General features: G+C 43.4%; 1 protein-coding gene across 1 annotated transcript in view; it reads left to right on the top strand.

The window, feature by feature from the left end:
• Positions 1-69: 69 nt before the first annotated feature.
• hs2st1a (heparan sulfate 2-O-sulfotransferase 1a) overlaps positions 70-21269 on the top strand; it is a 46931-nt gene continuing 25731 nt past the window's right edge. The window contains 1 exon segment of the mRNA XM_034215293.1: positions 70-606. Within this exon segment, the coding sequence (XP_034071184.1) occupies positions 483-606 (124 nt within the window). The 5' untranslated portion in view covers positions 70-482.

Genomic DNA, 21269 nt, shown 5'->3' with positions numbered 1-21269 from the left:
TGAAAACCGTCCAATCCGGTTTAAACGAGTGGAGACTGTCAGCCAATAGGAAGCCTCGGCTCTTTGGTGGACTGTTTACACACCCAATGGCCTGAGCGGTAGTGGTCTGTCCGCGGTGCGGTGGTGGACACACACTCCACGGGACGGGACAGCGCTACATGGGGGACTGAGGCGACAGCGGCTGGTACCACAGTGACACCCCGGAGATATCAATCCGCGATTTGGAGATATCTCTAGGGCGCTAGCCTACGACGCTCCGCTATTGGGAACCGACTTAATGAAATAATCAAGCCGAGCATGAACACATCGCATTTGAGGTAACGAGAGGATTTGAACACTGGGAGATATCCACAGTAACACAGGGAGAGAGGGCCATGCTCACACACTCAGCCGCTTTGTAATCACCGTCGTCGATGTGTGTGTGTTTACAGTATCTCCTTCTCTGAGCAATGGACTGACCAATTCCCTCTCTGGATGATTTGATGGGGCTGCTCAGAGTCATGATGCCGCCCAAGTTGCAGCTCATCGCGTTGCTGGCGTTCGCAGTGGCCATGTTCTTCCTAGAAAACCAGATCCAGAAGCTGGAGGAGTCCCGCGGGAAGCTCGGTAAGTTCAAGGGGCTGCAGCCTCAATCGCATCCCGTCACAACACTCCAGCATCACCGCAGCCTGGGTGTGAGGTCTCCCTCTTGAGTCACTGTGTGTATACTGTGTGTATGAGCATCACCATTTGGGTCAGTGTGCTGAGAGAGCAGTTCGGACAATGGTACACAGTCATGACATGTTTAATGATCTAGGAGCTGTTCTGTTGAACTTTGCATGGACATTTAGTAGAAATGGAATGCTACACATACTATGGTATCTCTCATCCTTATGTGTAATGCAGTGTGAGATTGAGTGGGTGCCTGTTGCCCTGTGACAGTGTGTTTGCATCTGACGATTTTTTTCTGAATGTCAGAAAAACGGAAATTGCCACACAGATGAGGTCTTTGTTTATCTTCTGTACGAGCAGCAGTCCAAAACCCAACATTATTTAAGTAAAAATATTTAAATACAAAGAAAAGCAGCAAATCCTGATAATTAAAAAAACTTGAACTGGATGATCTTGATTATTTCTATTTTTAAAATAACCCCTTTTCAAATAAGTTGTAGATAATTTCCTGTCATTGACATACATTGATCAATCCAAAAACCAACCAACAGTTCAGTTGAAAGTATCAGACATGCACAATTGAAGCTGGTGGTTCTGGGAATCAAATAAACCTTTTTCTGCTCCGAGTAAGTTTTAGTGATGAATACATTGCATGGGGACCCTACCCTGCTGCAAATCCTCTCCTGTCCCTTTACCAAACTCTCTCCTGTGATTAAAACGTGATTGTCACTGTGTTCAAATCTCATTGTGAGCTCCCATCAGGGGCTCCCTCCCAATAAAGATCTGGGACATTGCAGGATTTACTCTCTGGTGCCTCCACTGTGGGTATTTTCTAAGCAACAGCAGAGCGGTGCAGACAATCTGAAGGGAGCAGCCAGCGATCCTCAGGGGGTCAAACACCAATTCCTGTATCTTATGATGAGCTGGAGCCTGGCATGAAAAGAGGCAGCTAACAGGCTATTTTCACGGCAGACATTTTGCAGGATGAGCTTAGGTATAATCAATAACATAAAAAAGAAATAGCTGCAGTGATTCCATGTAGGTGAGGCAAACCAAGGCCCTTGAGTTGTGCGTGCTGCTTGCTCATTCAGATGGCTTACAGGGACACTTAATGGAACAGAGAAATCGTTAATTTTACTAGCAGCACCTGTGCCAGGACCATGTCTGCTGTGAAAGAACACCTATTACATTTGAACTGTTGTCTATTTTAAATTCCCTGCACACATTCAGGTGTCATTCTGAATAATTAGACTCTGCCACGATCATGAATTTAGGTTGATTAACTGGCACACAAATAATTGCAATATATAAGGTTTTCTTCTTTTTTTAAATAATTTGATACTACAATACCTACTGTTGTGTTTGCACATTCAACCTTAATCCTTATCATTTCATTGGCTACTCATCAACATGATGCCATCAATGACAAAATAGTGTTAATCTTCCAAATAGTTTGCTATGTGTAACAATTAGGGATGCACGATATTGGTTTTTTGAAACCGATACCGATAACTTTCTGCTTCTGAAGACCGATACCGATAACACAAATTTGTTTACGCCACTAATTATTTTAACGCGATTAACGCATGTGTATTTTTTTCCTCGGCCGCCCCGTAGTTTCAGAGCGCATCGAGTTTAAAATACCATCTACAAGCTGATGCTGACAGCCCCGCTCCTGTCGCCCGCTTGTGGCAGACCACACTTCCACGCTCACCGGCAGGCACCGACTGGCCATCTGGAGGACCGGGAGGGTGTGTGTATGTGTGGCCCGAGCGAGAGAGAGACCTTACGTGCATTGTTGTTGTTAGCATCTGGTGCTAGCTAGCTGCGCTAACGGATATAAGGAGATGTTTAAATGAAAACAGAGGAGCGACATTTCGCCACAACTGCGCCGAGCACTTGACTTTATGCAGTAGCCAGACAGTGGGACATTGTACGAAAAGTCAGCACACTCAGCACGGATAGTGCGCAACATGATTGCAGCGTCCAGGCAGCTCCGGTTCGAGCATATGCCTTGAGTTGCACATAGCTCCAACGCCCATACCACCGACGACATGTTTGTTTACTGTCCTGGCTTCACGGCCGCACACCATTTACGTCACAGCCAGGCATGAGTTAGGGAGCGCTGGATTTGTGAAAAACTCCCCTCTTCCTAAACCACTAATACCACAGTACTGGCAAAACGGGAGGAGCCGAGTGAAAAACAAGCGCCCCTCATCCCAATCCACCCACACCGCAGTATTTTTGTCTTTTTTTTTACCCAAAAAATATATTGTATATTATCGGGGCTATTAATACTGGTATCGGGTTTATCGAGGTGACGTCATAATTCCTAATATCGGACCGATAATTATCGTGCATCCCTAATTTTTTCCCAATCTTGATTTTGAACTATAGCGCGAATAAACGATTAAAACAAAAGTGTGTTGGAGAGAAACTCCCTCTTGAAGGAACACAGGGATTTTAGCCTTTGCAGACCATTTACATGCACAAAAACCTATAGAACACACTACATGAAAGGGAAAACCCCAAAAAGCATAACAGGGCCTCTTTAAACATGAATTAAATTGCCAGAAATTAAAAAACTATCATTCACAATTCACTCCTCTGAGCTTCTCAAATTTGGCCTTGCTGCTTTTCTTAGTTTCCCATGTTTGCTTTACTGCGGCTAACAGGTAGGTGAGTAGACGGACATTTCAGATGAGTCAAAGATGATGCTATGATGGGAAGTTTCCATTCCAGACAGCAAATAAAACAGTTAACCATCATCTTAATTGTATAAAGTATCCCAGCTGAATTTCCACATGTTGGAACAATCAGGAGTCCGGAAGGTAAAGATGGCTATATTGGTCTGTGGCATGGTCTACTGCTGTTGTAAAGGGCTATACTTTACACGCAGGGAAAACACACACACTCTCCTGATGGTGAAACAGAACCTGAGAGGCCTTTCCCCTCACGGCCCACCACCACGAGAATCTGTTGACTTGGCACTAAGCACTGATGGATGACTGGTCCGAGCAGACGTCTGTATACTGGAGCTCTGAATTATGTGCTGCATAGCCAAATAGTTGTGACTGAGGCTTTCACTGGCAGGATGCTGTCAGCATGCCAGGGCTGGTAACATTACCTGGTACGCCTGCTGGACGTCCATCTGTGCAACAATTAAAGCCAGCGTCACAATCACAACAAGGACAGGTGGTGTCCAAACCCAAATCACAAATCCCAATCAACCATGAATCCCAAATCAACCATGAGTGATTTTTACGTGTTTTAAAAAACGAAAGAAGCTCTACATGCGCCATCCTGCATCCACATGATCAAAATTGCCTCTGTGTGGGTGGGAATGACCAGTACGTTCTCCTCACAGCGTGGGTTCCTATTACCTGACTCAGGTTGAATCATTCCCCCCATTAGAAACCTCCCGTAGGGCAGACAAGCTGTGATTTGCTTCCAAGCTAATCTTCCAAGTTTCCATGAGAAGTCTCCTGCGTTACAATCATGCCGCGATGCAGTTTGGTTTCCTGCTGCGGACTTAATTCCTTTTTTTGACAGTCTTTCTCTCCTGCTGCACACCGGTTATTGGGTCAACAGTAACGCAGACTGATTTTGCAGGGATGGATGGGCATAAATAACAACGTTTCTTTAGTAAAGAGCCTCAAACGAGGATTCAGGGTCCCTTTCTCCAAAGGGCAATCCAGGTAATTTTAGACGCTCACCTTGAAGAGTTGTACGCTATTATTTTGAAGGCTGAGACTAACATTATTGCCTTTCCTGCCTAATGATACGTACATTTTAACTGTTGATTATATCTTCTCAACAGAGAGCGACACATTGATAAGTCTATACTTTCAGTGTGCGAAAAAGTACACGTCCCACCGTCCTGGACGTGTTATTTACAATATCGGACAAGTAGATCTGTCAATTGACTTGTCCGGCGGACAAGTGATGTTTATTGATAAATTATTGATACATTCAGTTTACAAAAGGCAGGACTCATTGGCAAATTGTACGTGTCCGCCATTGTTCGTTTTGAAATGTTAGTTTCGGTTCTGCTTGTCGATTCCTAAGGAAATGCATCTCGCCGCTTTCTGTACAGTTAGACGGGGGCGGGGCGGGGCGGGAAGTGTAGCACAGTGGCAGGGTTGGGAAGCACAACTCAGTTCCGAGTAGGAACAAATAACAATTGTCCAGTACCGGGATTAATAAGAGTTGTGAGGACAGGAGGCGAGGCCGAGCCCCGCGGACTGCAGCTCTCTCTATGCTCCGTATCAGCTGATCGCTGCACGGTGCAGCTCAGCGTCTCTCTCTCTCTTTCTACACACAGCAGATCCGCTGCCCGTTTAACAGCCTCATCTTTGTCAACCTTTCTTATGTTCTTTCTCTAACACGTAATGAAGGTTATTAAGCATTTTAGCTCCTATGTTGTTAATATTGACCGCCATTTCCTTTATGAAGTGAAGCAGCCTCCCTGTCTGTGTCCTCGCGCTGTCCTCACATCCCCGGACCCCCAGACTCGGAGGAGCATAGGGATGTCAGTATTGTTTATGAAGCAGGGTATAGAAAGTACATTATTGAAATGAAAATACTATTTATTTACTTTTACAAACAGTGAGCAGCTGCAGCATGTGTATTGCAGGACATGTGTAAGCGTGCAAGCGTCTTTGAGTTGTAGAAAAGCGCTAGGCCTATAGGCTATATAAATATAATGTATTATTATTATTATTAGGTTATGTCCTATGTGTTGGACATGTGTGGTTGGACTCTGTCTCACAGGCAGGTTGCAGTGTAACATCAGAGGAGACTGGGCCAATTGTACATTCTCAAACTGCACCACTTAGAACTAACTAAACAATGCAGAGATTAATTTTATATAATTGTATTCAATAACTGTAAGAAATTCAACAGTATGAAGTGATTTGTAAATAGGAATACAGATTTGACTTAATGTTTTCATAAATATATTTTTCTCCCAGTTTGTCATGGGATTTATTTACCCTCTCAAAGAACCGGAATCGAGAACCGAAAATAACCGGAATCGAAAAGAAGAACCGGAATCGTTAAAATCCTTGTCCATGGACAAGTACTCTCTAAAAACTTTTTCTCACACTGACTTTGTAAAGGTCCTATAAGCAGATGCTTTTTTGGAAGGAATTGTCACTAAAAGTATGTGAAGGTCTTGTTGATTAATCTCTACTTGCCAAAAGAAAACATGTATCTTTGGCAGGTAAAATGTCAATCAAATTTGATTAGAGAATAAATTGAACCGATCATAGAATCAATAATGACTGGTGGGTATCAATGAATTCACATAAATCAGTGTAAGAAAAAGTTTTTAGAGAGTACTTGGACAAGCAATTCACTTGTCCGAATACATTTTGCATATCCATTCTGAGAGAGAGAGAACAACAACAACAACAAAACTTCACTTGTCCATCGGACAAGTCAATTGAAAGATCTACCTATATATATTGTAAATAACACGTCCCTGACGGTGGGACGTGTGCTTTTTCGCACACTGTAAATCCTTTCAAAAATCAATTGTTTTTGGAGTGAAAAGCTCAAATCTAACTCACAGCTGTGGAGACCTCATATATGTCAGATTAGGCAAAAGGAAATGCTAAATACCAGTATTCATATTTTGATACCAACGTTGTACCTTTCGCTAGGTGTTCCTAACATTTCTTTTTTTAATGATTCCTGTTTTCTGCCTCAAGACATTTTCATGCAGTTGATTGCATTTATTATTTGTGTAAAATATGTCCTTGCTACCTGCAGTTTATAGATTTAAGCCATGCTGAATTTATTTCCTCAGGGAAATTATTCCTAAACACAAAGAAAACCCTTCTTTTCATGTACGAATCACAGCCGCTAAGCAACCCTTGACCCTTTTATTATGCTTTAAAAAGCAGTCAATAACCAAAATTGTAGCCATTTGTGGCAGGTTAATTCTAGGGGACATCTATGGTATGTTGAGTGCTGCGTAAATAGAATTGTAGCAGATAAAACTGTTACCTTATTGCCCTTGTAACTGTAGCAAACGACCTCTTCACCTCTGGCCTGCAGGCCGTGTGAGGGCCGTGTGTCAGCCAGCAGGACAGATATTGAGAGACTGTGTTTCCCCTCTGGATCCTCGCCTTTTATCTGCTGGCCGTTATTCAGCCTGATTAAAGGAATTACATTTCCATCTGTTGCGTGGTGATATTCAGTTCCAGACACAAGCAGCTCTGTGATGTGCTCTGAGGGAGAAGAAGGATGCTGTTGAATGCAGAAGAGAGAAGGAGATACATGCGCTCGTTGTCAAAGTGACGCAAGACTTTTAAGCATTCATTTGTCACTGCGGCTTGTCGCCCTGGGGCCTGGGTATGAATTTGACTGTCATGCCAGGCACTCTGAGCCTCGAGCCCACCCTCGCACTCCGCCGCCGAGGGACCGGGAGATCTGGTCAGGAATTTGATCTTGAAAGGACGTCGGTCAGTCATCACTAGTCCGTCCTCACACTGCTCGGATTGGGTGGCTGTATACCTTCGCGCTCCCACGTTGCACATCATTCTTCCTGTCACGAAAAGACCTTGAGCTGAAGTTGTGTTTTAAGATTTATTTTATTGATGATGCAAGCATCTACCTGACTTTTGCTCTCCTACGCACTTGTCAAATGTGTGTCAACAGGTTTCCCTGACTCGCTCAAAGGGCTGCAACACCAAACGGTTGCGTTCTTTTTGGAGCTAATTGGCGACACACCGGTACCACTCAACCTGACTGAGCCCTGGGACTTTTCTTTAACCCTTTTTGCAAACTTTAACTCCTTAATCCCCTTGAATAATGCGCCGGTGAAGATGGCCGCATTGTCTTTTGGCTCCTCGCCCTTTTTCGTATTTTTTCAGTGTTTATTTACTTTTAGCCATCTGCTTTTAACATGGTTCGCAACATGCAAGCCGACCGCACCAACTCTGCTATACAATATAGCAGAGAGGAAGTTCTTCACATCAGAAACCTTGTGGACAATAACCCACCGACAGACAATGGAGATCCGCCATGGCTACCTGTTGCTGTCCTACCTGAGAGACGCAAGAAGAAGACCAAGCGAGGGTCCCGCGCCGGGCTGCTGGTCAGACTGAGAAAACGAGGAAACCGACCCCCTCTTCGGAGTATTGTTCTGGCTAATGTTCAATCGATTGAAAATAAGCTAGATGAACTCAGAAGTCGGATTGCTTTTCAAAGGGACATTAAGAACTGTAACGTGTTCATTCTCACCGAGACTTGGCTAAACCCCACTATCCCGGACTCCGCCATTGTTCCTGACGGATTCACTATTTTCCGCCAGGACTGGACAGTTAATTCGGGGAAAAGTAAGGGAGGCGGTGTGTGTCATTGTTACATCATGATTAACAAGAACTGGTGTACAGATGTGAGGATTATTTCTTCGAACTGTTCCGCTTATTTAGAGCACCTCATGATCACATGCCGGGCTTTTCACCTGCCGAGAGAATTTATATCTGTTGTGATCACAGCAGTGTATATTCCGCTGCTCGCCGACAATAACACAGCACTCGATCAGCTGTTTGGGATTATCGACAGTACGGAGACTTCACGGCCAGAGGCGGCGTTCATTGTGGCCGGGGATTTTAACACCGCCAACATGAAGAAGGTCCTGCCGAAGTACTACCAACACATCAGCTGCCCGACGCGCGGGGAAACATACTGGACCATGTTTATTGGTCCAGTATGAATATGTTTATTCCCCTCACTGCTGCTGCTGCTGCCTGTTTACAAGCAGAAACTCAAACGGGACAGACCAGTAAAAAAGACACTACAACGATGGAGTGAGGAGTCAGATTCAGCTCTGCAGGATTGCTTTGCATCTACGGATTGGAGTGTGTTTGAGGACAACAACATCAACACACACACACGGATACGGTCATCTGCTACATTGGGAAATGCATCGATGACGTGGTGCCGAAGGTTTCTGTACAAACATTCCCGAATCAAAAGCCCTGGTCATCAAGCTCAGAGACCTCGGGCTCAACAGCACCCTCTGTGACTGGATCCTGAACTTCCTGACGGGCAGACCCCAAGCAGTGCGGGTGGGAAACATCACATCCTCCACCCTAGGGATGGGTATAGTTAAGGTTTTAACGGTACTACTACTTTTATCGATACCGCTTATCGGTCCAGTCTTTTAACGGTACTCTTATCGGTTCTTTTGGAGAAAAAAATAAGGTAAACTAACTAAACAAATTGTGAACAAAACTAACATTGCTTTTTATTTAAATTAAATAGGCCTACATAATATTTCACATCAAAAGAAACAACGTTTTAACAAATCGTATTAAATAATCTGATGACAGAACTGTAAACAGAATAGCTGAAACTTTAACAAAATAAATAACTCAGTTACCTCTAGTCATTAACCCATGTTTGTATAATTGAGTTAACTCCGTGTGTTGCTGCTAGCATACATAACACCTGATGTGGAAATGTTACTCGTGGATGGGGCTACAGAGCTGCTAGAAAGACAGTCAAAAACGGTGCATTTCTCCGTCTGAATGTGGTGCACTTTTGCAAGATGTTTAGACAAATTGCTCGTGTTACCGCCCTTACATGCTAAACTCTTAGTGCACTTTAGGCAACGAGCATCGAGACGGGTAAAGTTTAACCACACCTCGGAGCGGGTTCTCTCCGCCATCTCCTCCGTGTGTGTGTTGCTGTATGTAGCAGCTGCGTGTGTGTAAACTGCCCCGCCCCCTCGCAAGCAGGCGGGGGAGAGAGACATCGAAAATACTAAAAATAATCATAGAAGCATTTTGCAGTCTTTTTGCGTATTAGAAACGGAGTTGGCAACACTAAAACTGCAAATAATATTTTTTGCATGTCTCCAGTACCGATAAAAATACCGTTAACGTCGGAACTTAACGATACCACGGTCTTTAATAATTCAGCCCCGGGGCCCGTATAATACCAGGGCTCGGTACCCATCCCTACTCCACCCTGATCCTCAACACCGGAGACCCTCAAGGCTGCGTGCTCAGCCCTCTCCTCTACTCCCTGTTCACTCACGACTGCGTGGCCACACACAGCTCCAACACCATCGTGAAGTTTGCTGACGACACGACCGCCATCGGCCAGATCACAGACGGCGATGAGACGGCGTACAGAGAGGAGGTCGAAAACCTGACGTCTTGGTGCCAGGTTAACAACCTCCATCTCAACGTCAGCAAAACAAAGGAGCTGATTGTGGATTGCAGGAAGCAGCAGGGAGAGGGACACATCACCATCAATGGGACTACGGTGGAGAGAGTCAGCAGCTTCAGGTTCCTCGGGGTCGACATCACTGAGGACCTGACATGGACTCTTCACACCACCACCATCACCAAGGAAGCTCGACAGCGGCTCTTCTTCCTCCGCAGGCTGAGGAGGTTCAACATGGACTCCAGGATACTCTGCAACTTATACAGGTGCACCATAGAGAGTATCCTGACCTTCTACAGGTGCACCATAGAGAGTATCCTTACTGGCTGCATCACGGCCTGGTACGGCAGCTGCACCGCCCTCAACCGTAAGGCTTTACAGAGGGTGGTGAAAACTGCACAGAACATCACCAGGACGGAGCTGCCATCCATGGAGGACCTTTACTCCCAGCGGCTCAGGAAGAAATCCCTCTGGATTATAAAAGACCCCCATCACCCCAGCCACAAACTGTTCTGTCTGCTGCCGTCTGGCAGGCGTTACCGCAGCATCCGGACTAAAACCACCAGATTCAGGGACAGTTTCATCCCACAGGCAATAAGACTGTTAAACAACTCAACTGCTGAAACAACATCCACAATATTCATCTGGCTGCTACTTAAAAATGATTTATCTATTTACCTAATATATCATATTTCAATTACTTGCATATAGACTCTTATTGCACTATTTCAGTATTTCACTTTTTTAAACTATTTTCTTCTTGTATTTACTATTTACTTGCACTATATTTTTCTGTGTTTTGTGCTGCACTGTTGGAGAAGCTCGTTTGACAAATAAAGAACCTTGAACCTTAAATGACCAACCTTCTAATTCTAAAACTATGTTTATGTATTCACCATATACCAGTGGCGAACCGTGTCTATCACAACTGGATCTTCTGTAGACACACACCCCCCCCCCCCCCCCCCCCCCCGCGGCATTATAATGTCCGTCTTTTCACTGAATTGTCGTCTTGAAAAGGGTACTCACAACAATTCCGCAACAACTTCATCTTCACCTGTTGCACTTGTCATTTCAACGTTAAAAACAATAAAACAGCATGAATTGCTTCGTCGCATACATTTAGATCCTCTGTCTCGAGCCAGTTACCTAGAGTAGAGCCTTCTAGAGTACCCTGGAACCGAGGGAAACTCTGAAAGAATACACCCATTGGCTAAAAATCAATATATGATTGGTTGATCAAACTATCAGTCCAAACGTAGGCTCTCATTCAGTGCAACGGCCAGGGCATTCGATCAAGGATGTAGAATACCTTGGTTGAAGGATATTCTACCCAGAGACCCAGAACAAGATCTGATTGGTTGCTTTCTTTTCTAACTCAAAACTACTGAAATGCGTAGTGCATGGTCCGAGAAGGACAAACAAATCAACATAACACTGTAATATTACAGATCAACAACACGGATACGATTCTCATTTATTCATTTGATATACATTTTATTTATATAATTAAATCGATTTTTTATTTGTTTTATCTGAGTGTTCCAGGGTATTCTCTGAATACCTTGAAGGCCCTGACGGTTCGCCACTGCCATATACACACCCAAGGCAAATTCCCCGTATGTGTTAACCCACTGGGCAATAAACCTGTTACGGATTCTGATTCTTGTTATCCTGTATGTGGACATGGTACTCAGATTCCCTTTGACCTCTGCCTTTGACCCACATCGCTGTTTTTAGCTTCCCTGCAGGGTTTAAAGGGTGTATGAGTCATTTGCTTTCATTCTGCACGTTGGCATCTGTTCCCATAAGCAGCCGGTAGCGTCTATCACCTGGACCTGTCTGCTCAGTCACTCTATGAAACATGCCATTTGAGCGGCTAATGGAGGGGAGCCCACAGCGGAGATAGGCGTAGGTGTCGGGAATGGATGTGTTGTGGGAGGAAGGGAGGCTGAGTGCTAATGGTCATACTGGGCTTCTGCTGTATTGTTAGAAGCAGGCTTTGATTAGGGCCGAGGATTTATGGCCCCTGAGCGCGCACTTTGTCTGAGAGGGATTGTGTTCCCTGCAAAGTGGAACGCCAGCAAACTTCACACTGGCTCCGGTTGCTGCTGCAGCAGGATGACAGACAGGCTAATCGGGGTGTTATGGACGGTTTCACACCCTGGATGTAATTGGAGGCTGTTGTACAAGAACACCCCCCACCCATCACTCCCTTCAGACGGCCATCATCTTCATCCAAGACACGCTTTCTCCTCCTTGCGGTCTTGCGTCCGTCTTCATTTCTTCCCATGTCACTGTTGGGCTGTGGTATCAGACCACTCGACTCAAATAGCAAGTGTCACCAAAACACTGCAGGCCAGATTCTATTGAGTGAAGACGCGAGTACAAGTGGAGCTTTGACTGACGGCTGAAGAGTTATATATGAGCTGGAGTGATGATTGAGACGTGTCAGCAAACGGTCCTGCAGAGATGAAAGAGTGAACAATGGGCCTCATTCACCAAATGCTCTCTGAAGAAAAAATATATTCCTTAAACAATATCAAATCGTTTTCATGAAGATAGTGACATCTTTCACCAATGTTTTCTTATTAATGACCTAGGTAAGAACAGAATGTACCCACACTAGAGAACACTTGCGCACATGTGATTGCTGATATGTTAAGCTCCACTACACTTACACATAAGTATAAACAAGTAATACGTTTTCATTCTTTCTTTTATTTTGTTTTATATAATATACTTAAGTTGCTTAATATAGAGCTTGTTGGCTCTTACTTCCTGTGGAAATTCCTCCAACTGTTTTTTTTATGTTCGGAGTCCACTGCTTTACCTATTTATAGCTTAGTTTTGACATTCTTCTCTTAATTTTTCTAAACGCTTTAATTACATTTGTGTGTGCACAAAGCCCTGTCGTCTCATATCCTTTCATGTGGAATGGTTATAAATCTATGAGAACAAAGTTATTCAGCTTAAGAACACAACAATTCTTGAACGCCTTGAACCTTGGGTAGACTTTTCTTTTCTTAGGACATTTCCCAATAAACTAAATTAGGATAACCCTTATAAATACATGTATATACTAGGGGTCTAGTATATCTAGAATATCGGCTCCGATATTCCGCATTTGACCGATTATCAGTATCAGCCTTTTTTTTAATCAAATTGCCGATAAAACTTTGGCTCTGATGCGGCCGTTTCTCTGGCTGCAGTCACCACTCTCTGTACACGAGCAATGTCCCGCCCACAGCGCTATCTGATAGGCTATTACTGAAGTGTCAATCAACACTGAAGATTTTCCGGGCGGGAGCCAGCCAGAGAGGCGGGACCTTCTCAGATTACAGGCAGGTGCGAAAGAACGCAGACACAGACTGAGTTAAGCAGCAGCGCTGAGCAGCAGAGCCATACATGTGTTAAACCGAAGTTCAATAAACATCCCAATCCCCTCAGCTGAAGTTGCAAAAACACCACGATCTTATGATCCAATTCTATCAGTTTCCCAGTTACACAGGGACGCGGGAAGTTAGTCAGAGTTGGGGGTGCGTGCAGCGTCTCGCAGCGGAGTAACTGTGATGTCTCTCTCTAACTCATTGCAGATGGCTGCACTAAAGAAAAGGGCACAGTGAGGAAACCAGTTGTAAGATGTTTAAAAGTTCATTAAACATAATATATGCTTAAATGCATTTCAAAGAAGTTGTGTTGGAGTTTGTGTTATTCTACATTTTGACACCAAGATTTTCTGATTTTACTGCAAATGTATATCGGTTCCAAATATCGGTTATCGGTCTCCTTGATTACTAATAATCGGTATCAGCCTTGAAAAAGCCATATCGGTCGATCCCTAGTATACATTTCTAAACATGAAGATGTTGATAAATGGGGCTCCTTGTTCCCTAGTGCTTTGCTGCTGTGACTTTTCCTTCCATGTGACGTCAGGAATAATCTGTTTTTCATTCTCCACACTCCATTGTAAGGGCAATTTAAAAACTACAAAATCAAATTAGACTCTCTGGGGCTCACACCTGGCCGTGCCTGGTTCAAGCCACTGGGTGTTTGACAGATAATGGGAGCCTGTGGGTGAAAACATGTGACGGCAGGTGTCTGTTTTCCTCTCTTCTTCCCTGTAGAGTGAGAAGATTTCTGTTTCTCTCCGACATTATTCAGCTCCTCTTTTGACGAGGGCAAAAACAGCAAGGAGCTAATAAACCTCCTGCATGATAATAACTTATTATGACATTACTCTCATCCAGCTCTTTCTGAATCAATAGTTGTAAACAGCTTCCTTTTATGATATTTAAATCCCTCTTGTGTTTTACTAACCCCATCGGATGAGCACCTGGAAGGAGAATAACCACTGCTGGCTTCAGAAATAAGGTGCTATCAAAGGAGTAGGGAGGGAGAAATAAAAGAGATGATTTAATTTTCATTGCGACACAGAAATATTTAAAGCCCCAGCTTAGGAAAATCAAAAGCCCCTCAATAAAAAGGAGGATTGAAGAAAACAAGCCTGCAGCATTTTTACAACCAGTTTCATCAGAGCACAGGGATAAAGGAGGAAAGAAAAGTACTCAAGACGTGCCCTTCTTCTTCTTCTTCTTCTTCATCACCTGGCTCAACTTTCGTCTTCACCATGAACCTAAGTCTTCATCGAGTCTTGATCATGAGCCTGAGTCTTCACCATGAGCCTGAGTTTTCATCAAGTCTTCATCATGAGCCTGAGTCTTCATCATGAGCCTGAGTTTTCATCATGTCTTCACCATGAGCCTGAGTCTTCATCATGTCTTCACCATGAGCCTGAGTCTTCATCGTGTCTTCACCATGAGCCTGAGTCTTCATCATGAGCCTGAGTCTTCATCGTGTCTTCCCCATGAGCCTGAGTTTTCATCGAGTCTTCACCATGAGCCTTCATCATGTCTTCACCATGAGCCTGAGTCTTCATCGTGTCTTCACCATGAGCCTGAGTCTTCATCATGAGCCTGAGTCTTAATCGTGTCTTCACCATGAGCCTGAGTTTTCATCGAGTCTTCACCATGAGCCTGAGTCTTCATCATGTCTTCACCATGAGCCTGAGTTTTCATCGAGTCTTCACCATGAGCCTGAGTCTTCATCATGTCTTCACCATGAGCCTGAGTCTTCATCGTGTCTTCACCATGAGCCTGAGTCTTCATCATGAGCCTGAGTCTTCATCATGTCTTCACCATGAGCCTGAGTCTTCATCGTGTCTTCACCATGAGCCTGAGTCTTCATCGTGTCTTCATCATGAGCCTGAGTCTTCATCGTGTCTTCATCATGAGCCTGAGTTTTCATCGTGTCTTCACCATGAGTCTGAGTCTTCATCATGTCTTCACCATGAGCCTGAGTCTTCATCGTGTCTTCACCATGAGCCTGAGTCTTCATCATGAGCCTGAGTCTTCATCATGTCTTCACCATGAGCCTGAGTCTTCATCATGTCTTCACCATGAGCCTGAGTCTTCATCGTGTCTTCATCATGAGCCTGAGTCTTCATCGTGAGCCTGAGTTTTCATCGTGTCTTCACCATGAGTCTGACTCTTCATCGTGTCTTCACCATGAGCCTGACTCTTCATCATGTCTTCACCATGAGCCTGAGTCTTCATCATGTCTTCACCATGAGCCTGACTCTTCATCGTGTCTTCACCATGAGTCTGACTCTTCATCATGTCTTCACCATGAGCCTGACTCTTCATCATGTCTTCACCATGAGCCTGAGTCTTCATCATGTCTTCACCATGAGCCTGACTCTTCATCGTGTCTTCACCATGAGCCTGAGTCTTCATCATGTCTTCACCATGAGCCTGAGTCTTCATCGTGTCTTCACCATGAGCCTGACTCTTCATCATGTCTTCACCATGAGCCTGAGTCTTCATCGTGTCTTCACCATGAGCCTGAGTCTTCATCATGTCTTCACCATGAGCCTGAGTCTTCATCATGTCTTCACCATGAGCCTGAGTCTTCATCATGTCTTCACCATGAGCCTGAGTCTTCATCGTGTCTTCACCATGAACCTGAGTCTTCATCATGTCTTCACCATGAACCTGAGTCTTCATCGTGTCTTCACCATGAGTCTGACTCTTCATCATGTCTTCACCATGAACCTGAGTCTTCATCGTGTCTTCACCATGAACCTGAGTCTTCATCATGTGTTCATCATGAACCTGAGTCTTCATCATGTCTTCACCATGAGCCTGACTCTTCATCATGTCTTCACCATGAACCTGAGTCTTCATCGTGTCTTCACCATGAACCTGAGTCTTCATCATGTGTTCATCATGAACCTGAGTCTTCATCATGTCTTCACCATGAGCCTGACTCTTCATCATGTCTTCACCATGTGGCTCCAAGGACTTTGATTGCACATTTTCAACTTATGCTCATATAAATATCTATTTAATATGGTTCAACTGTCACAAAAACCTAAATCCCTTCTGGGATTAATAAAGTACTTTTGATTGGATTTTCCTGTAACATCAGGCATTTTAATCTGGTGCTACTAGACTGTCCCCCCGTGTCCTTGACGGACTTCTCCACCTCTTTCAGTGTCTTCCTCCTTTTCTGTATCCTTTTGTCTCTTTTGCATGTGCCTCCTCCCTGTGCTGCTGAATGGTGTGAGCAGCATCGCCAAATGGCCCCAAATTCAACTTGAAGTTCATTAGACGGAATACAAATAGGTACACGGCAAACAGTTCTCTGTGTGTGCGTGCAGAACCTTATTAATGAAAAATCGGATGCTGAATATTCATCTCGCACACTCAGACCGTCCCCCGCCGACTGAGGATCAGTAGATTTATGTGTCTGCATCTGTTTCTCTGGGGTTTTCACATTTTTCTTCAAACACTTTCATTAATGCTACACAGAAAGAATGATTGATTAACAGTTTTCTTTATTAGACCAGTGTCTGTATCTATCCTGTCCTGCCTCTCACTAATACTAATGGCACACCAATCCAATACACTGGATTAGTACCGCTGCACATTCTGACCTTATTAAACAGATTGGGTAACAGTCAGACATGATTTATTGAACAATAAACACTGGCTCTTTCTCACGGTTGCTATAAAGTCATGTATATACAGTTTTATAAACCTTCTAAAGGAACATCATTTAAAATGTGCACAAGCATCAAATTGTTTAATGTCTTTCCTCATTAGGGTTGAAACGAACAATTATTTTCTTCATTGATTAGTCCGCCATTTACTTTTGAGATGAACACATCAATTTGGCCCATTTAAATGTTGGAAAATAGTGAAACAGCCTTCAGCCGTTTTAAAAGAGGCAATTATTTTTGCTTGTTTTTAAAAATTGACATTGATTGAGTGCTATATTTACACAGTTTTATTAACCTTATGAAACTGGTCGCTATGTAAGCATGACTGTAATATGGTTTAATGTAGTATTATAGCCACCAGACATATTTTAAACACAACTTTAATTGATTTTGTAGCATCTTATTAGACCAATAAAAACATAGAGATAACAACCTCTTTAACCAAAACCTACTCCCTACATTACCCACAATGCACCAAGGGCTACAACGGTTTGTTGGGGGATTCCAGTGTGTTATGTCTCCAGATGCTAGCCTCAAGAAGAACTGAGATGATAACAACATTTTGGTAATCTTAGTATTTGTTTAACTCCACAAGCCAAGATTTGATATGTAATTACGTTTTTGATAAGTATAGGGCAGTGACGTGCGGTGAGGTTCATGGCTGGTGAGGCACTGACTCTTTTAGAGTCAGATTTACAAATATTATATTTTGACCTTAATCGAAATATTCGGTTATTTTCAAAAGCTTTTTTAGTCTGATGCTTCGATTCATTTTAAACAGACCGTTCAACAAAAGGATACCCACAATTTAAATATTGGATTGTTCTTTCTTAGTAAGATCCCATTTGCATTACAAATGTGGTCTTACCTTGACTTGAAGATGAAGTCCATGCTATCCTTCTGGACAACAATCTCTATTACTTTTTTGTAAAAGTCCTCCTTATCTTCCTCTAGTTTCAAAAGTCTAGTTTGTTGTTCGCGTCTACTTCTACCGTCTCTGCATAGAATAACAGTAGCAACAAGGACCTGTGGGCTCACTTGCGCCCCCTTCAGTGCGGCAGAGGTTATGGCTGCCTCCCCTGGTGCTTTTTTCATTGCCGTTGTACGATGAGACCAGCGGGCCTAAATATAATATATACGTGAAATAAGTTATTTAGAGACTATGGATGGCGAGGATAAATGTAATAAAGGGATCTACAAACATTACATTGGTGACATACAGTGAGATGGTGCAGGGATGCGCTTAGGGCCCGCTTTCCAGCCAGTTTCTGTGGGGTGACGCATTCTGAGGTGAGGCAGAGCTCATCTGTGCCTCACCTCACCACACAGTAACTGGCTTGAGCGCGCTCACAAAATAAGTGCCCGCGCTACATTAGTGCCCGCGCTCCAGCCAGTTACTGTGGGCTTACGTGAGGCAGAGCTCGTCCCTGCCTCACTTCTCATCGCTACCCGTAGTTGTAGCGGAGCTCGGCAAATTTGCTGATTTTGACTATAAAAAGCGATTGGAATCAAACAGAAATCACATTTATAACACAGATCAGTGGAGACATTTTATTATTATTACTATTTAGTTTTTCTTTAGTTGTTTTTCCGTTACATTGGAGTATGACAGGTGAGGCTCTGCCTCCCCTGCCTCCCCTGACTGCACGTCGCTGGTATAGGGGGCCGGAATGTTGAAGCCATTTTGCATTTCTATTTTATTGATATTTATAAAGAAATATTATGAATGTCTTGTATATGATGTTTTATTATTAAAGTTTGATCAGTTCTAGCTTTTTCTGCTTTTGGAACTCTACTAATATTGATGGTCTTTTTCAAAGAGTACATTGTGCAAATTGGCATGGCAGGATTTAGAGACTATTAATAATTGACTACTGTTAACAGACATTAACCGGTGACAAATAAGTGAAGTTCTTCTTTTATTAGTCCGTAGAAAAAGACAACATATCAAACATCATTTTTGAGCAGCAGATTAGGGCTAATCATTTTACAGAGTTTAGGGGAAGGGGTTATATTCCAAGATCGAGTACCAATAATTTACGAGAAAAAAACGAAATAATCTGAGATTATTAAATCATGATCTAGTGATGATTTAAAAAATGTTTTCTCATAAATTGATTTTAATATCTAAGAATTGTTTTTCTTTAAAAAATATTTAATTATAATCTCGAGGGAAAATTCCTACTTTTGTTCCATGATATTGAACATTTTCCCTACCCTGGCTCTGTTAAAATAAATGTTTTAACCTAATAATCAGTGGCGGCTGGTGGAAATTATTTTAGGTGGGGCTAAATTAATGGTGAATAAATGTTGAGAAATGTTGAGGAATGACCCCTTAAATTATGACTTCTGGTGATGTTACAGATATGAGAAGACTGATCAATACCCCCATAATCTTCAGTGTGGTTAGCTATGAATCTTCCAAAACTTCCAAATACCTTGTCCTGGACATAGTTTATACAGTAAACTGTGCAACAGTACAGTAGGCCCACACAAACTGCAGAACACCGGTTCTTTGGGAACACTCAAATGATTTAATTCCCATTTAAAATCAGGAGACTAAATACGAACATTATATGCAGACACAGACGTGGTTCAGAAACACAGAAATATTAGAAAACAGACCATTAAGGCAATAAATCTAGTTTGATGGATTCTGTCAAAACTCAACTACAATAGTGTGTGTGTGTGTGTGTGTGTGTGTGTGTGTGTGTGTGTGTGTGTGTGTGTGTGTGTGTGTGTGTGTGTGTGTGTGTGTGTGTGTGTGTGTGTGTGTGTGTGTGTGTGTGTGTGTGTGTGTGTGTGTGTGTGTGTGTGTGTGTGTGTGTGTGTGGTGTGTGTGTGTGTGTGTGTGTGTGGGGTGTGTGTGTGTGTGTGTGTGTGTGTGTGTGTGTGTGTGGTGTGTGTGTGTGTGTGTGTGGTGGTGTGTGTGTGTGTGTGTGTGTGGTGTGTGTGTGTGTGTGTGTGTGTGTGTGTGTGTGTGTGTGTGTGTGTGTGTGTGTGTGTGTGTGTGATGTGTCCCCGGCTGTTTGAAGAGCAAGCATGAGAAACAAAAGACAGCGTTTACCTGTTTGCATCCAGCTAGTCACACACACAGTTACAATCACACTCCCTGTAATTGACATAATTAATAGATAGTTTAGCTTCTCACCATCATTTGCTGTGGACCACTGATGTTAACGATCGTAACTGAAAGGCTGCCGTAAACATTCAGCCACGTGACTCGCAAACTCTCGCGAGAGTTTATACAAGACAGATCCTTTCTAGCCATAACTCTGCACCGGGCGCTGACATTGGCGCCCGGTGATCATCAGATTTGATGACGCTGATTGGCTGAAATTATGTTTCGGAGGCATAGTTTACAGATGGCAACAGTCAGCTGCTAGTGGCTGCTGCTGCACTGGTTGAGGGCTCCTCTCTTAGCGCCCAGACGAGAGAGGGTAATGATACACGGGCAAGGCCAGGCAGGAAACATGTGACTTATCAGTAACTTTAGACATCGTAACACAATTTTAAATGAGATTTTATTGTAGATTATACATTTTACTGATACCAACTATATAATATTTACCTTGTTCATTAAAAATAAAAATAAAAATATTTTTTTTAAATATATATTTTTTAATGTGGGAAGAGGTGGGGCGGCGCCCCTATGGGCCGGCCGCCACTGCTAATACTCTAGCTTCTAATTATGGGGGCTGGATGGTAACCTAAAAGAGATTTAAGTGAGTAAATCAGGAAGACAGAAATATGAAAAAGTGAGGGGAATTGTTTAACAACCACAAGACAAGTGATGTGGATTCACTTCCTCATGTGACCGTACGCACCAAGGAACGATCCAAATCTACCCCCCCCTCAGAATCCACAGAGAGAGTCACAGCGGGGCTGCTCTTCCTACCACAGCGATCCTCTGGTGGCAAACACAGTACAGCATCCTCTCTGGATGCATGGCCTGCATATGCTAAATATAATGAGATGACAGAATGGAATCAGCAAAGCAGGAGATGAAAGGCATGAGCAGATAAGAGATGAAGTGATAACAGTGGTGTCGTCGCAGAGATGTTCCGTATAACTAACGCTGTTCTTCTCACTCTGCAGCACGTTTCAGTGTGGGACACATCCTCTGCGGCGTTCACCTGTCCCTCCCACTCATCATTAAAACTATGAATAGCTGTCGTCTGCTCCGTCTTAATAGAGTGTGGAGTTCTCCCCGGACTCCCATACATGCATTATTAATGATCTGTTGCAGGGCAGAGAGGGAACATCGCAAATCTGGGTTGAAGCTTGCAACCAGATCTGCGCTGTTATGCAAACATTGTTTGTTGTTATATGGGGGTTCTGAGCAGAACTGAGAAATATTTCCGCATTC

This window comes from Gymnodraco acuticeps, unplaced genomic scaffold (genome assembly GCF_902827175.1).
Source record: "Gymnodraco acuticeps unplaced genomic scaffold, fGymAcu1.1, whole genome shotgun sequence".
NCBI lineage: Eukaryota > Metazoa > Chordata > Actinopteri > Perciformes > Bathydraconidae > Gymnodraco > Gymnodraco acuticeps.
Note: the sequence above shows the minus strand (reverse complement) of the source record. Positions and strands in the feature narration are given on the sequence as shown.